This window comes from Onychostruthus taczanowskii, unplaced genomic scaffold, assembly GCF_017590055.1.
Source record: "Onychostruthus taczanowskii isolate IOZ18803 unplaced genomic scaffold, ASM1759005v1 scaffold19, whole genome shotgun sequence".
Classification (NCBI taxonomy): Eukaryota; Metazoa; Chordata; class Aves; order Passeriformes; family Passeridae; genus Onychostruthus; species Onychostruthus taczanowskii.
The window spans coordinates 7,024,705-7,039,438 of NW_024499128.1; the positions used below are offsets into that span (position 1 = coordinate 7,024,705).

The 14,734-nt window shown below is 38.6% G+C and overlaps 2 protein-coding genes across 2 annotated transcripts; both read right to left on the reverse strand.

Moving 5' to 3' along the window:
* Positions 1 to 1,247: 1,247 nt before the first annotated feature.
* On the reverse strand, positions 1,248 to 3,412 carry LOC121334529 (parvalbumin beta-like). The gene is made up of 4 exons (XM_041401762.1): positions 3,352 to 3,412; positions 2,602 to 2,734; positions 1,748 to 1,857; positions 1,248 to 1,273 (listed from the first exon to the last, which is right to left on the reverse strand). Exons 1-4 carry the CDS (start codon positions 3,410 to 3,412, stop codon positions 1,248 to 1,250), a joined length of 330 nt encoding a protein of 109 aa, XP_041257696.1.
* A 6,037-nt stretch (positions 3,413 to 9,449) lies between these two features.
* On the reverse strand, positions 9,450 to 14,205 carry LOC121334511 (parvalbumin, thymic). Its single transcript, XM_041401732.1, has 5 exons — positions 14,143 to 14,205; positions 12,268 to 12,335; positions 11,356 to 11,488; positions 11,029 to 11,138; positions 9,450 to 9,746 (listed from the first exon to the last, which is right to left on the reverse strand). The coding sequence occupies exons 2-5, from the start codon at positions 12,326 to 12,328 to the stop codon at positions 9,721 to 9,723; spliced, it is 330 nt and encodes a 109-aa protein (XP_041257666.1). The 5' UTR covers positions 12,329 to 12,335; positions 14,143 to 14,205; the 3' UTR covers positions 9,450 to 9,720.
* Positions 14,206 to 14,734: the final 529 nt, after the last annotated feature.

A 14,734-nucleotide genomic window follows, 5' to 3' on the forward strand; every position in this document is an offset into this window, starting at 1 on the left:
TAGATTTTTTTAAAAGGCTGTTTGGCTGTGTGTTTATTTTGGTCACATCTAAGACAAAACTCTGATACACTGTGGTGTTTCATTAGGTACTATTAACAATGAGTTCATTTTTGTAGCCCAGTTTGATTGCTCTGTGTGTTTATACCATGACAAAATTGTGGTGACATCATCACACCCATGCTTTTCAACCAGAACCCTAACCTAGTGCACAAAATGGACTTCAGTTAGTGAGAACCTACTCAGAATTTTGCATTCTCCCCATTCCTTATGTCTGCCTTGCTATTTCAATCTGTCTGTAAAGAAAAAAAGATTAATTTATTAGCAATTTTTTATGGCATCTTCATTTTATTATACTTTCCCCACAGACATTGATGCATTTTACAACCCTGTGAGATGTGGGCATTGTGTTATTCTCCGTGCTGAGAAGAAAAGCAGCAGAATGTTGATTATTTAGGCAACATTCCCCCATTTGCTCTTATGGAGCCCTGGGGACTGGTGTTTTTGAAGTGCTTTTTGCAGAAGTGGCAGGTGGGACACGAGGAGTGTTCTGGAATTCATTCGAGTACACAGAACACTGTTTTAGCTTCTCAGCAGTGGAACAATAGTGCCATCGGGTGGGCATGAAGGTGAGGGATTCCTTGGGGAATTTTGAATGTATTGCTATTTCAGAAATCTAAATTAATCCTGGATCCAGTTGATCTTAAATTGATTACTTAATTAGTGCAAGGTTCTGCAATATACTTAGTCTCTAAAACACAATGACTTGCATAGAGAATGACAGAAAAACATATGGAATATTAAAACACCTCCTGATTAAATACCACTGCTACCAGTTACCATAAACAGGTTTTACACATGGACATTTTATTAATTCTGTTTTTTTTTACAACATATGCTAGCTATTTATGCAAATATAGAAAATTCAATGGCCCACAGAGATGCTTTCAATTTCTCCTCTTAATATTTATGTTTATATCTTTAATGCCCTACATTCAGATGTCAGGAGTGGATTCCAGTTCAGTCCATCAGTGGTATAGACCTTCTGAAACTTAAAACATCTTAAAACATCTGACAGCATGGCTTAAGCAGTGCTTGTACCACTTCAGATGTTTTCCAGCAATATGAAACCACTTGCCAACAATTGTTCATTACCTTTCAGGGTACAAAATGTGTAAATAAATGGCAGGTTTGCAATAGGAAAGATTGTTTATGGCAAATATATGTCTTGGTCTTTACTTGACTGCTGGTTATGATTTGACCAGTGCTTGAAACTCTGAAAAAGAAGAAAAAAGAGTAATAAAATGGGACCTCTGTTTGTAATCACACCACCCAAAATTTTCTCTCCCAATTTTCAGAGTTAAAATGGGAAATTAATGTTACTTCCTCTGATAAACATTCCTTAAATGCAGCACATTGTGTATTCCTAACAATAGATACTTGAGGTAAAGGAAGTGTTGCATTTAAGTGTCACGTATCACAGTTCACTAGCAAAAAGCAGTGACATTATAGACTGAATTTAGGTTCCATTCCTGAAAAAATCTCCATAGATGAGAAAAGGGACTGACCACTTTAGCCAGGAGCAGTGTAGAGACCTGTTTCTATGTCGGATTCTCTCTATAACACAGCAGATCTGAGCACCTCAGCATCAGGTCCATAACATCCAGTACATGGAGCAGGGCACATGCCTAGAGCTGCCTTTAGGAAGTCTCAAAGGCAGGTATTATCATTTTAATAAGGGCAGTCTTACCATCCACTCCAATTTTACCATCTCCATCACTGTCTCCTGCTGCCAGGAATGCCTTGGTCTCAGCATCAGTCAAAACTCTGGCACTGGCTGAGAAATTCTTCAGGAAAAGTCTGGTAGAGGTGAGAGAGCAAATGAGAGAGACATAGGACTGAAAGTGTTCAGGATTTGGATTGGTAATAGCTGCAAAATTTCAAGCATGATTCAGTTCTTGAGAACTATTTCAATGGTAAAACTTCCTCTAACTTCGTTGAGAGTGAGGGTAAGGAAGTAAGAGGATGCTACTTCACAGCCTAAAAAATCGTTGATGACATCTTGGTTTCATTGAATCAAAAAGACAAAATTAACACTGACTCTGTAGTGGCAGGATTCATCTTCCCTCCCTTGTTATCTTCCTTCTTTCTCCTTAGATGCAGAATCTTAGCAAGAATTTCTCTAACCTTACTTTTAACTTCAAAGTCTGATGAATGTGATCTGGAAGGTAGAATTCATGTGACAGAAAAAAGATGAGAGAAAATGGCCCTTTGAATTCAGTCTGGTAAAAAAAAAATCTTACAATAATAAAAAGCAGCTATAGCAGAACTGCTATTTTTATCTTCACAGTCTGTCAGTTATTGCTACATGAAACAAGTATTTTCAGTGCTGTCTGAGAGTTTCCCCATTGTGATCCAGCCTTGCCTTTGTTATTTGACTTGCAGCTCCTCCAGCACCAGCACTCACACATGGGTGCACAAACACATGTTTGTCTCCCATCCAAAGGGACAAGAGGAAAGGGAATATTTCTGATCTTATAATGCATTTTTAGATGATAAACCAGATTTTTAGATGATTATCCTGTTGGTAACTTATTTACTTACTTCAGTTCCTCTTCCTCAATAAAGCCACTCCTGTCCTGGTCTAGAATTCCGAAGACTTTGGCAACTTGGTCTTTAGACTTGGAGTTGAGACCCACTTTCACAAAAAAGGTTTTGTAATCAAATGAATCAGCAGCTGAAATAGGCAGATGGAAACAAGGAGAGATGAAGAAAAGTAGTCAAAAATCTGGAACAAAAAAAAAAAAAATTAGCTTTTTGATCAAAAAGCAGCAAACTATTCTGCAGTACAGTGAGGATAATTACAAATCCCAAGTAACAGTTTTTGATTTTCCAGAATTTATATCAGGTAAATGGGATTTTTCCATCAATGATGTCTCATAACTAGGAAGGTAATGAAATAATGACTGTGATCTTCAACATGCAAGAACATACCCTTGTAAATAGATACCTTACTGAAAGACATATTTGTAGAACTTGATGATAAATATTGGGCTTGTATTGAAATCAGCAGTAGTTTTATTATTATTCTCTGAAAAAACAGGATTTCTGATCCAGGATTCAGCCTTTGGATTTTTCCATCCTTAAAATTGCTGCAGTGCACAAATGATGGTGGGTACCTGTAGCTTGGCTGGTCAAGATTAAAGCTTGCAACTGTTCCATTACTTAGAGTCCTTTTTCTGTTTTTAGTAAGAGAGATTTTTCTGTTTCCATTGGAATTGGGACTTCGGGGTAGCAAGGACAAAGAAATTTGATAGATAAACTGCAAAGCCAAATTTAAAACATAAATATTACCTTGACAGCTCTGTAGACCAGCAGCAATTTCAGCTTCTGTCAGGATACTGGAAAGAGCCATGTCAAGAATACTGCAAAATGAAAAATACTGATGGGTAGAGTCACCACTGCCCTTGCTCTCTGAGCTGTGGAGGTGGCCCCGAGGTGAGCCCAGGTCCCAGGGCAGAGCAGGCGAGCTGCCCTGCAGGAGCCAGCTGCTCCATCCTTTAGTTCAGACACACTTTGTGCATCTGAGCCACTGGCATTTCCAGTTAAATCTTCAGGTGTACAAGCTGAGGACAAAGCCAAATGTATTCATAGAACTTCCCAGCATTGGGCATCTTTGGTTATTTCCATGCATTTTTTGGTATGAATTATTGTGATGTCTTCTAAAGTTCCAGAGGAAAGATTGAACTCACCTGGCCACTTAGTTTTCCCCAAGCCAAGAACAGAAAATATTGTCAGGTAAAGATCAGGAGAGTCCTCTTGACTTAATTATTTTTCAAATGACATACAGAAGGTCTTATATAGACCTCAGTTAAGTCTTCTTGACCTTTTACAGAAGTCCTAGAGGCACGTGATGGCTCAGATACCCCAGGGGATAAGTTACTGTGGCTGACAAGACCTGCTAGCTAATCAGATTGATATTTATATCCCAAAGGAATGTGCATGGTGTTTTAGACAATATGTAAATTTTGGTGTCGTATGAAGTAAATCCTCTCAGCTTGCACATATTTTAGTGAAATGAATTTTTTAATGTACAGATGAAAAAATACACATATTTTTAATTGTTTATTGATAACTGGAAATGGACATCTTCAAAGTAGACTTTGACTTTTAAGGGCCCAATCCTGATATGAATTACCCATGAAACACTGCTCCTGCAGTTGCCCTAGTAGTTTTCAAAACATACTAATACTGATACATTTGTAACAGATGTATCTGATATACAAGTACAAGCTCAAAGACGAAAACTTCTTCAGCCCAAATTACTTTTAATCAGTTGTTATATAAGCTTTGGTTAGCTATAAAATTCTAGTCTTGACAACATTTGCTCAACAGTAATTAATTGCATGGTGCTCATTTTAAAATCATCCTAGTAAACGTGTCCATTTACAAAATGAAAGTTGTCAGTTGCTCAGCAGGGCAGAGGAAAGTGGATCAGTTATGGCCAGGAGGGAAACAGAGCAGTGAAATAAATGATATTTGCTTCTTCCTTGTTGCACTGAAAAGACAAACTTCTGTAAGGTCTCAAAAGGCAGCTAAGCTCAAACTGCAGCTTTTCCCTTACTGTATATTGATAGGAACCCCCAGCCAGTAATCTCATGGAATTTATTGGAACTTAATGGCCTTGAGAATAGTTGAAATTGACGAGTGGCATAAAAAGCCACTGGGAGAACATTTCACACTGACACATACATAAACATGGCTGGAGTATTGCTTAGGTTTAAGTAACATTTGAGTGATGAGAAAATTTAAAACAAAGCCTACCCTCTAATCACTATGACATAAAGCTGCTGTCTTTCAAAAATTAGGTACATGAAAATAAAGACAAAACCTCATCTATCTCAGTTCCCCTTGATTTCTTCCAGAGAGGAATTTTTAAGGGGAACACTGACTATGTTAATACTAAACCCATGCTGTGTGGTAAATTGAAAATTGTGAAAACTAACTTTTCTGGATGATGTAAGATCAGCTGAACAAGTTGCTTTTAAAGGCATTTTATCCTGAACAGGTGGAAATATAAATTAAATTTACAATTCAGTTTTTCCATTGGGAATCTAGGTGTGCCTTTGGGTTGGGTACCTAGGAAATAATCAAGAGCATGGCCTGGGGTCAGAGAAAATCTGATAATTGTATGGGAATTACTGAGCATTCAAGCAAACGTTTTGAGGAGTCCACACTGTGATTACAAAGCATGTATAATGAAGAGTTTTGGAGTATTTATGTGGCAAACCTCCACTTGCCCGAAGGTGGCACCAAAGACAGGCAAGTCCAGCAGTGACAGCTCTGCAGAACTGCGAGTGAGGGAAAACCGAGGACCAGGATGAGTGCAGGATAACAGGAGGGTTTCATCAGAGGGGGAGAGAGGAAGGAACAGGTATTTAAAGGAAAAAAGTCTTGCCTAGCAAATCACTTGAAAGAACAGGAATATAAACAGACTAGACTGATAAATCTGAGATGTTTCCTGAGGACTTTCCTTTCATGATGATTTAGAACAGGTTACTTCATCTGTCTAACAAAACCAGGGTTTACTGTATTTATTTTTATGTTGACTAAATTTTACAGTCCATTATGGAGACCATTGCAAATATAAAATCCATTTGTTCTGGAAGCCTGGGAGTTAAAGCAGGAAGTCAGTGTCTAGAAAATGTAGCTGATCAATATGTCATTGTGATGGAACTGATGTGATTCTCTTCGAGTCCAATATTTGCATATTCTACTTGGACAGAAGTTCCCCTTTGAATTCAGGGTCAATAATTTGTAACTGCAGGGAAAGGCATTGTCCAAGGGTACCTTCCTTTTCTATGGTAACTGGAGTGGTGATCTGTTTTTCTCTTCTGAAGCTTGATATAGAAGACTGATTTTCTTGTTTTCATGAGTGTAGGACATGCTGACAAATGAATCAAAAGTTCTGGAGCAGCCATATCTCAGCTGCTGATGTGCTCTATAGATCTTTGGTGCAGAAAGTGTACCTGAAAGTCCAGAACAATATAATGGTGTCTTTCTGTGCTTATGATCAAAACTAATGTGGAAATTAGGTTTCATAAAATATGAACACTTTAGTTCATGCTCCACAGTATCCTCTTATTAAAATGTTTAAAAAAATGTGAAAAATTGAGCATGAAAATGTTAGGTACGTGTCTGTTCAGGGATTTAATCAAGATGTGTCTATTTCAGTAACCCATTCCAGGAAATTAATCCGGCCTTGGCCCCCTCTGCCCACACTGTTTGTATGAAGAGTGCCAGGCACCTCTGGTGATGCTGCATCAAAGATTTTCCACATGGGCTGGCTGCTAACTCAAAGAAGAAACTGTACCAGTCTATGTGTGCAGTGAATGTTCTGACATCCCCTTGCCCTTTCTGTGCTCTCCACTTGTTAGAAGATGACTGAGATTTCAAGCAGTTGGAGAGCTGAAATTGAATCTCAAGTTTACAAATGGCTTTTGGATTGGGATTTCCAAAGGAACATGGAGTTAGGGGGCATCCAGCTTCCACTAAATACTAGGGGGTTTTATCTCATGCATGGTTCTGCTCCTCTTTCAGGGCAACCCAAATTTTTGGTTTAAGAGAGATGGTGAATTCAGTGGCTAGAGCACTAGGGTGGGTTTGGGATTGTGACCCTGGCCCTCCATATCCTTTTTCTAGGAGCTCGTGTAGGACTATAGATTTCTTTGTGTTTCATTCCTGCTTAAAGGAATCATCTTTACTTCATAAAAAGTGTAGGGAGGATTAGAGATTAAACTGCTCCCACAGGGTGATCAAGGGACTGAGGTGTCTGAGAACTCACAGTCTACAGGCATAGTGGAGCTCAGATCTACCACTCTCAATTTGGGTTGTTCTTTAATTGTCTTAAGTGAAGGTAAAACACACAAACCAAATCTCCTTTATGCTGGGAACTATGAAGCAGTTTTATACTGAGTATTATAGCGAGTAGGATGGTTTTACTCTGAACCTGAGAGCAGGTGATCATTGTGAAAATACCAGAGGTTTAGATTCTTTCTAATTTGATGTAGCATAAACAATTTCTAACAGAATTTTAGTTTTAAACTGTGTACTCAGCAGTGTTTTATTTGTTTAATTCATTCGTAGCAGCTTGATGCACAGGATTGAATCCTTACTTATCAGATTGCCCAGGGAGGTTATAGAACCTCTATCCCTGATGATACTCAAACTCATCTTAGTCCTTCCATCCCTCCCTTCTGAGGGAGTGATTGGACCAGAGACCTCCAGAAAACCTTTCCATCAGGAATAACTTGTGGGTTCTGTACCTTAAGTATGGTAACCTCTTGATACCAACCATGTGTCTCTTTGGTACCTCAGTTGGCATTCACATGGACATCCTGCAACTGAAGGTTTTCTCTAGCATGATTGCATTGTCAAGTTCAGAGAACACCCCATGATATTCCATAAAAAACTGAAAGCTGCCACTGACTTAAGTTAATTAAAATAAACCTTCAAATTTGGTTAAAAAGTGGATCTAAAATGTGGATCCTAATGCTAACACAAACCTTAATAGAGAGTGGGTGGTATTCTTGCTGAAGCCTATGGGCTTTTTTTTTTAAATTGGGGACTTCTTGGATTTTTATTATAATTCCTTCAAATGAAATGGTTGGATGATTTTAATAAGATTTAAAACACATCTTCTTGCCACTATTTAAGAAGAATGGATTTTCTTATAAGCATAGGTGAAGTTGCAGCACATAAAGGGATTTCCTGATTCTTGGGAGTGCTTCATCCCCCTGTGGCAGCACAAGGCAGTGATGTGCAGTTGTTCAGCATCTCTGAAATACAGGATGGGCCACTGTGCAGTCTTGCATTTCTTGCATTCCACATGAGAGTCTCAGAGGTGCAAGGAATGCTGTGTCAGGTCTGTCACTTCTGGTACTGTATGTGCCATCTGCTCTGAGCCAGTGACAGGATAGTTTAGTGATCAGCAGTGTGAAGAGCTAATGTATATATTACATCTGGATATTGCTGCAGACCTAGGTTGCCCCAGGTTTTTTCTTCTTCAGGGAAATAAATAAGGTAAAAGAAACCAGAGTCTCATCATTATGCAAAATATTTCAGTGCTGCAATTAACAGCAGCTATAATTTAAGCCCAGATTTAACATCAAAGGCAGTGGGGATAGAATTAGGATTTATATTCATTATAATTCTGCCAAGGCTTCAGTGAGTCTGATTGCTAGAATTCCTCTTTTGCATTAGCCATCCTAAATCGGTCAGCTGGCTCTCTTACATGCCTGGGAATGAGGGAGCTGTGCTTGCCTCACATAATCATCTTGCAATTCATGGAAATGCCAACATTGGCTGTTACATAAAAGTTCCAAAGGCTTTGTTTCTGCTCTTCTTCAAAACAGTTGCCAAATCATAATTATCATTCAGTTTTAGTGAAGAGTAATAAAACAAGTCTGCTTGTGAGCTGGAGCCACAGCATGGGACATGGGGAAGGAAACAGCTAAATCAGGGTGGGGAAATTTCTGACACACTCAGCCAGGGATGCACAACATCTACTCAGCCTGCTGACATCTGCATTTAGCCATGAACATTATTTGCTTTTCCATTAATGAAGACAATGCTATAACCAACTCTAAGTCCTGAGAGACACTTCTCAAAGGGAAGACTGGTTCTTAGTTTTCAGACTGAAGAAAACTGCTGATATTATGGAACATATAGATAATAATTCATATAATAAATGAAAGACTTGAGTAATGGTCATTATTTAACAATGTAAGAGCTTTAGGGTAATCGAACAGCAAGACTGGCTGTAGTTTCATCTGTAGAAAGCACAGAAATTCACAGATGTGGCAAATATTATTGTTTTGTACGTGTTAAGAGACAATAAGCAACAGGCTCATGATTCATGGAAAAACCTCCAGGCCTGTGGCCCAGGTTGTCAGGGGACCATGACTTGTGACAGTGACAGAGTAGGATTAGACCCTTCTCCTCTATCTCACAACTGCCTTAGATTTCATGAAAGATAAATCTTCTTAAGGGAGAGTCACATTTTAGGCCATAAACACGTTCTGGCGATATAATTACGCTGTGGTCTACTACTTTATGTTGGAAAATTACCCACAAACTTATTCTGTGCTTTGAGCTAGGTGTGAACTCTTCTTAAATGTCTTATTTTTTTTCTCATATTCTCAGGGTTGGGACTTAATATGAATTATTTTTAGCTATCTTTTCAGCATTGCTTTTTCTCAAGTATCAGAGAATTAATCAGAAATAAACCTCAATTAAATCAGTGCAAATAAGCCTGAGAAGATATGATATGGTTTAACATCATCAAAACTGTGTCTGGTGAGTCAGCACTCTCAAGTATGAGGATGGAGAACCTAAACAAAATTTTTTAAAGCAGCTTTTTCTCCCAAGGGTCTTTTTGTTTAGTTGATTTTTTAATTGTCTTCTCCCCTCTCCCAGCCACAATATCAACATTATCAGTGGTGGAAAATCACAAAGTGCCTTCTTTACAATGGAAATGTAACAATGCCATGCGACCAAAACATTGCAAGGTTTCTCAGCAATCAGGTGTGTGATCTTCATGTGTGGGGAACTGCTAATGCTTGAAACAATATAAAAATGTACAAACACATGCTGAGTGAGAAGTGCTTGCTGGCCGAGGTAATTGGCAGAGTCAGTCCAAGGTTGCCTTTGGTCTAATGCTGTTTATGCCTTCACCAGAGACTGGAATTCTGTCAAGGAAGAAAGTGAGAAAAGCAGGGAATAAAACTCACTGAAAGAGTTTTTTGACATCTTTAAAAAGATAGATAAAAATGACTAAAACTCCTAGGCATAGAGGGCTCCCAAAGTTATTATAACACTGCACAATCTACTGCTAAACTGAGACTCTGGGGGCGTAACAGATTTTTCACTCCTTAAAAAGAGTAAGTGCAGAGAGGAGGAGTGCGTCTGTAAATTCATATTTGTGGGAAATCCTGACTTAAACTATCTTTACCCCATTACAAACTCTGATAATAGCCAAGGAAGAAGAGCCTGTAACTCTCAGTAAGAGGAGTTTTTTATTTTTTTATTCCAAATAAAAAATATTTGTAGTGAAGTAATTCCAGAATGGGAGATTCAGTGGTTAAGGGCCAAGATCTGCATAATACAACGCCCTATTTGGGGCTCATAAACAGAAGCTGCTAAAGCTGCTGCTAAAGCAAATTCCTCCAACAGTGCATCTCTCTCTCCTCCCAAATCTGGCTAAGATTAGCACGTGTGTCTGTTGGAGTTATTGCCACCTGTCCTAGTTCAGCTGAGACAGCCCTGTTTTCGGTGACTTCATCTCTAATACATGATGCATAATGTCCTATTTTTCTGTGCTGCAGTTTCTAAAAGAAATATCCTGAGTAGTTCACATCATCCCTATGAGGTTTTCCTCAGGAATTTGATTGAGTTTCTCAAAGAATTGCCCAGTGAAATGTGCACTTATCAGATAATTTTCCAGCACAAAATCCTGTGCTGCACTGCTGCAGTTGCAGTCTTGAGAAACAATACCAGTCATATTTTACATCAGTGAATTAAGCACCCAGTAATAGCGGCCAATGTTTGATAGTAGGACACAAAGAAATAAGTTTCTTTAGGCAGAGATATGTTTAAAAATGGAAATATTATATGGCCAGAAGTGCAGAACATCCACTGCTGAAATAGAAATTCTGAGAAATTGAGGTGTTCTGAATCTTTTAATAATCTGGCACATTGAGTCTATGGATCAGAAACACTGCAGGATTAACCCCAAATCTGTTGTCATTGATTGGAAGACCAGACTCTACGCTGGGCCTAAATATTCTGTTGCTGCAACAGAAACCAAATGGGAATAAAACTGTGAGAATAAAAGAGTATTTGTTCATACAAAAATTGTGGCAGAAAGTATCAGGCCAAAGTACTCGTGTGTATTCTTCACTCTCCATTTAAATGCAGCCTGAAATGTGTGCATTTTAAACCACAAAGTTTATCAATTTTCCAAAGTCTTACCTTCCACTCCAATTTTGCCATCACCATCAGTGTCTCCTGCAGCCAGAAAAGCCTTGGTCTCTGCCGAGGTGAGGGCTCTGGCATTTGAAGAGAAATTCTTCAGGAACAGCCTGAAATATAACAGGGTGCTGTGCTTGAGTTTTGTTCTCTGAAACATCCCATAAGGTAACGTCTGCTCCTATTATCTGAGGGAATCCACACAGATTCAAGGAAAGACAAGGATTTGTGTTTTATTTTTAAAATAACATCAAGGGTTTCTTCAAGGCCACCAGGCAAGTTCTAAGGTTTTTGTTGTTTAAAGAAATAGAGCAGCTGAACAGTACTTACTGCAGCTCCTCTTCTTCAATGAAACCACTCTTGTCCTGATCAAGGATTCCAAAAACTTTCTTTATCTGATCAGGAGTTTTGCTGGATAAACCAACCGTGGAGAAGAAAGACTTGTAGTTGAAGGAATCATCAGCTGGAAGAAACAGAAGTTGTTAAATATTCTTCTTTGAAGTCACTACTGTTTGTGTATTCCTTGTGAATATGTATGTCTTTTCCTAAGGATCAGCTGCTCTCTTTTTCTTGTTCCCTGGTGTAGCAAAAGAGCAGATACAGTGGATAGTAATTTCCCTTTTTAATCACTCTGTGCCTGTGGTCATATTTCCTTTCAGCCAGTTTGAAGTTTTCTGCTACAATGCACATTCCACTAAATCAGGATTTATGCAATGTGTCACATGCAATTAATAATAAATACTGAGAGGGTGCTGCTGTGACTTACAAACAACTCATGTAATTCTTCATTAATTTTCACAGAGTCTTTACTTAGGTGAAGAATTTGATAGAAGAGTAAGTAGTTCACAGACAAACCAGATCTTTGAGTATTTGGAAAATTGTCTTGATCTTACTGAGCAGCTCTTAAGAGAAGTGAGACTGATATTTGTTTCACAAATGACACTCACATTCTGCAAGCTGAGGTTTTTTCTGAAATTTTGAAGGACAAGGCCAGCTTTAAATTTAAGTCTTTAACAGGTTTAGACACTGACAGCTTAGTGTTAAGCCAGCCCTAACTGAAATAGTGGCTCTTTAATTGCTGTTCACCACTTGTGAGACCTTTTGAATTTAAGGGACTATACTGTAAAGTAGCTTAGAAAGAGATCTCACAGGGAAGGAATCTAAGGGGAAAATGATAGGCATGTCATCTTAAGACATAAAAATGATATGCATCTTCTGTCTGCAGAGGCGACCATTCCTTACCCTGGCAGCTGGAGAGAGCAGATTCAATATCTTTAGCAGAGAGGATGTCAGTGATGGCCATTGTTGAACTGTAAAATAAATTAAATGTGAGCTACTTAGTCATTAAAATGACTTCTCTCTTACTTTCATGGCTCTATTTGAAGTCGCTGCAGTGACAGTGTGTGATAGGAGAGACATTATTCATCTGATGGCAAGTGGAGCACGCTGTAACAGATGTCTGGAGCAGGTGCTTCCACTGAAAGCTGGGAATGAGGGAGGAATTCTGCACGCGGGAGCGTGGGGCTTCGGGAGGATCTGATGCCTCTGCTGCGCCGGGAGAGCTTATCCAAGGTGTCCAGCACCACACAACTTCATGACTTCTGTGTGGGTTTTCCTGGAGGTGGATTATTACTCAGTAAAACCCAGTGCATTTACAGCACACATAAGAGATAAGGCTGGTCTGTCCCCTAGAACTGTATCTGGAGAAAGTGTAATTGGAATGTGAAAAATCTAGTGTTATTATCAATAGATGTAGTGACCTTCACAAATAATGAAAATATTAGTGTAGAATTAGTAATAGTAATTTTACTCATGTAAATTTGGAGGGTAAGTTCCTCTCCTGTTTAGTTGCAATGATAAATGTATCTTGCTGGGCTACTGCATCACTGAGAGACTACGTTTCACGAGAGCTTTGTAAAAAAGTTTTTGTCAGTATTTTCTGAGGTCCTTTTCTTTTTGCATTCCATATAAGTTATAATAAACCAGATTTTGGCCCAGATTTTGGCATCTCCGTAGATTGTTGTCTTTAGAACAGAAGTATCATAACTTAATATTTATTCTTAGTAAGGTGGAGGAGATGTTTTCTTCTGACAGCAGCATTTCATTTGAGAAAAATACTCTGTCCCATTCAGCCCCCAACAGCTGCCATTCTTAGTGAGGTGGAGGAGATGTTTTCTTCTGACACAGCAGCATTTCATTTGAGAAAAATACTCTGTCCCATTCAGCCCCCAACAGCTGCAATAGTTTGCCCGTGCAATGTGTATCACTTAACAAAATGCTATAATGCCTGAATTTGTAATAAATTTTTACTGCATTGATGCAGTTACAGTTTGGTAAACTGCACACACCAGGGCACACAGGTTACAGTTTAAAACTTGCAATGTTACTCTTAATTCATGTTAGTGAAAGAAGGGGACTAAGGCATAGAAAAGTTATTCTTGAAAGCCAGAAGAGAACAGAAATATATTTTCATTAATCCATAACTGGTCTTCAGCAACATCATTCTTCCTGTCTAAGCATGGACTGAGAAAGAATCAACTCGTGGTACCCATTTATAGTCTGTGCACTGGTTTGAGATCTAAACAAAGGTTTAAACTTCCTTTAAAATATGAAATGGCTGCCGCTGTACCTGTTGATTTGCAGCAGAAGAAATTGTCAGTCATTTTAGTTCCTTTCGGAATATCTCTGAAACAGTTAAGAAAGAGATAGCACACATTCCCAGTGATGACAATGGATCCTTCCCCGGCTCAGGCAGCTGGGTTGCTTTTCTTTTACTACTGAATTATTTTGTCCCAGTGAGTTCTTGTGTAAAATACTTTCCCTGCTCAGCATTAGGCAATATAAATTTGAGCCATTCCATTCACCTAATTCTCACTGCCGACAGGATTAAAAAGGGGAAGAGTTGAAGGAAAACCTAAAAATCACAGCATTTTTGACAAGAGGCATAGTTCCTATCTTGTTCCATCCTCTGACACAAATGCTAATTCTGTTCTATGTTAGCTTGTAAAGATACAACATCCTGGAAGCTGAGATTAGGATAGATGCTTTAATTGCTTTCTGTTTAGCGAGCATTTTCCCTTTGTGTTTCTTTGAAAGCAGAAGATCTAATCATCTTACCTTTGTGGTCTTCTTGACTGGGTAAGGAAGCAGTCAGGTTGGGAGGAAGGTACTTGCAGTGTGTCTCCAGCAGAGCTGAACTTGCATATATATACTTTAAGTTGTATACCATATACAGATTTTAGATTTCAGCGTCACGAAGGGGGAATGGTGTCAAATGAACTTGCCTAACTAATCATCTTACACTATTTTTATCTCAAGAGAATACATATGATATTTGCAAACGAAACAAGATAAGTGGCCAGATAGGCAAACAGAACAGAGTCATGTCAAATTTCCTCTGATTTAAGCAGAAAACACCAGCTTCTCCTTGTGATGTAGGGCAACACAAAAGTCCCCACTATCTGATATGCTTGATTTGAGGAGTCAGATGAAATGAAGCACAATAACTTCTGAAGAGGTGTCTTTAATAACTGCTTAGAAGTTATAACTTGTTACCTTACCTGTGGACACTCTGTGTGATAGAGTTTCATTGTTGGAGCACTAAACAAAAAAAAAAAATTAAAACTATCCTTTTAACTGTTCAGGTATTGTTTGCATAGCAAACCAATCAGGGGAAATAATAGCCATGTTATTTCCAGAATATCTGACC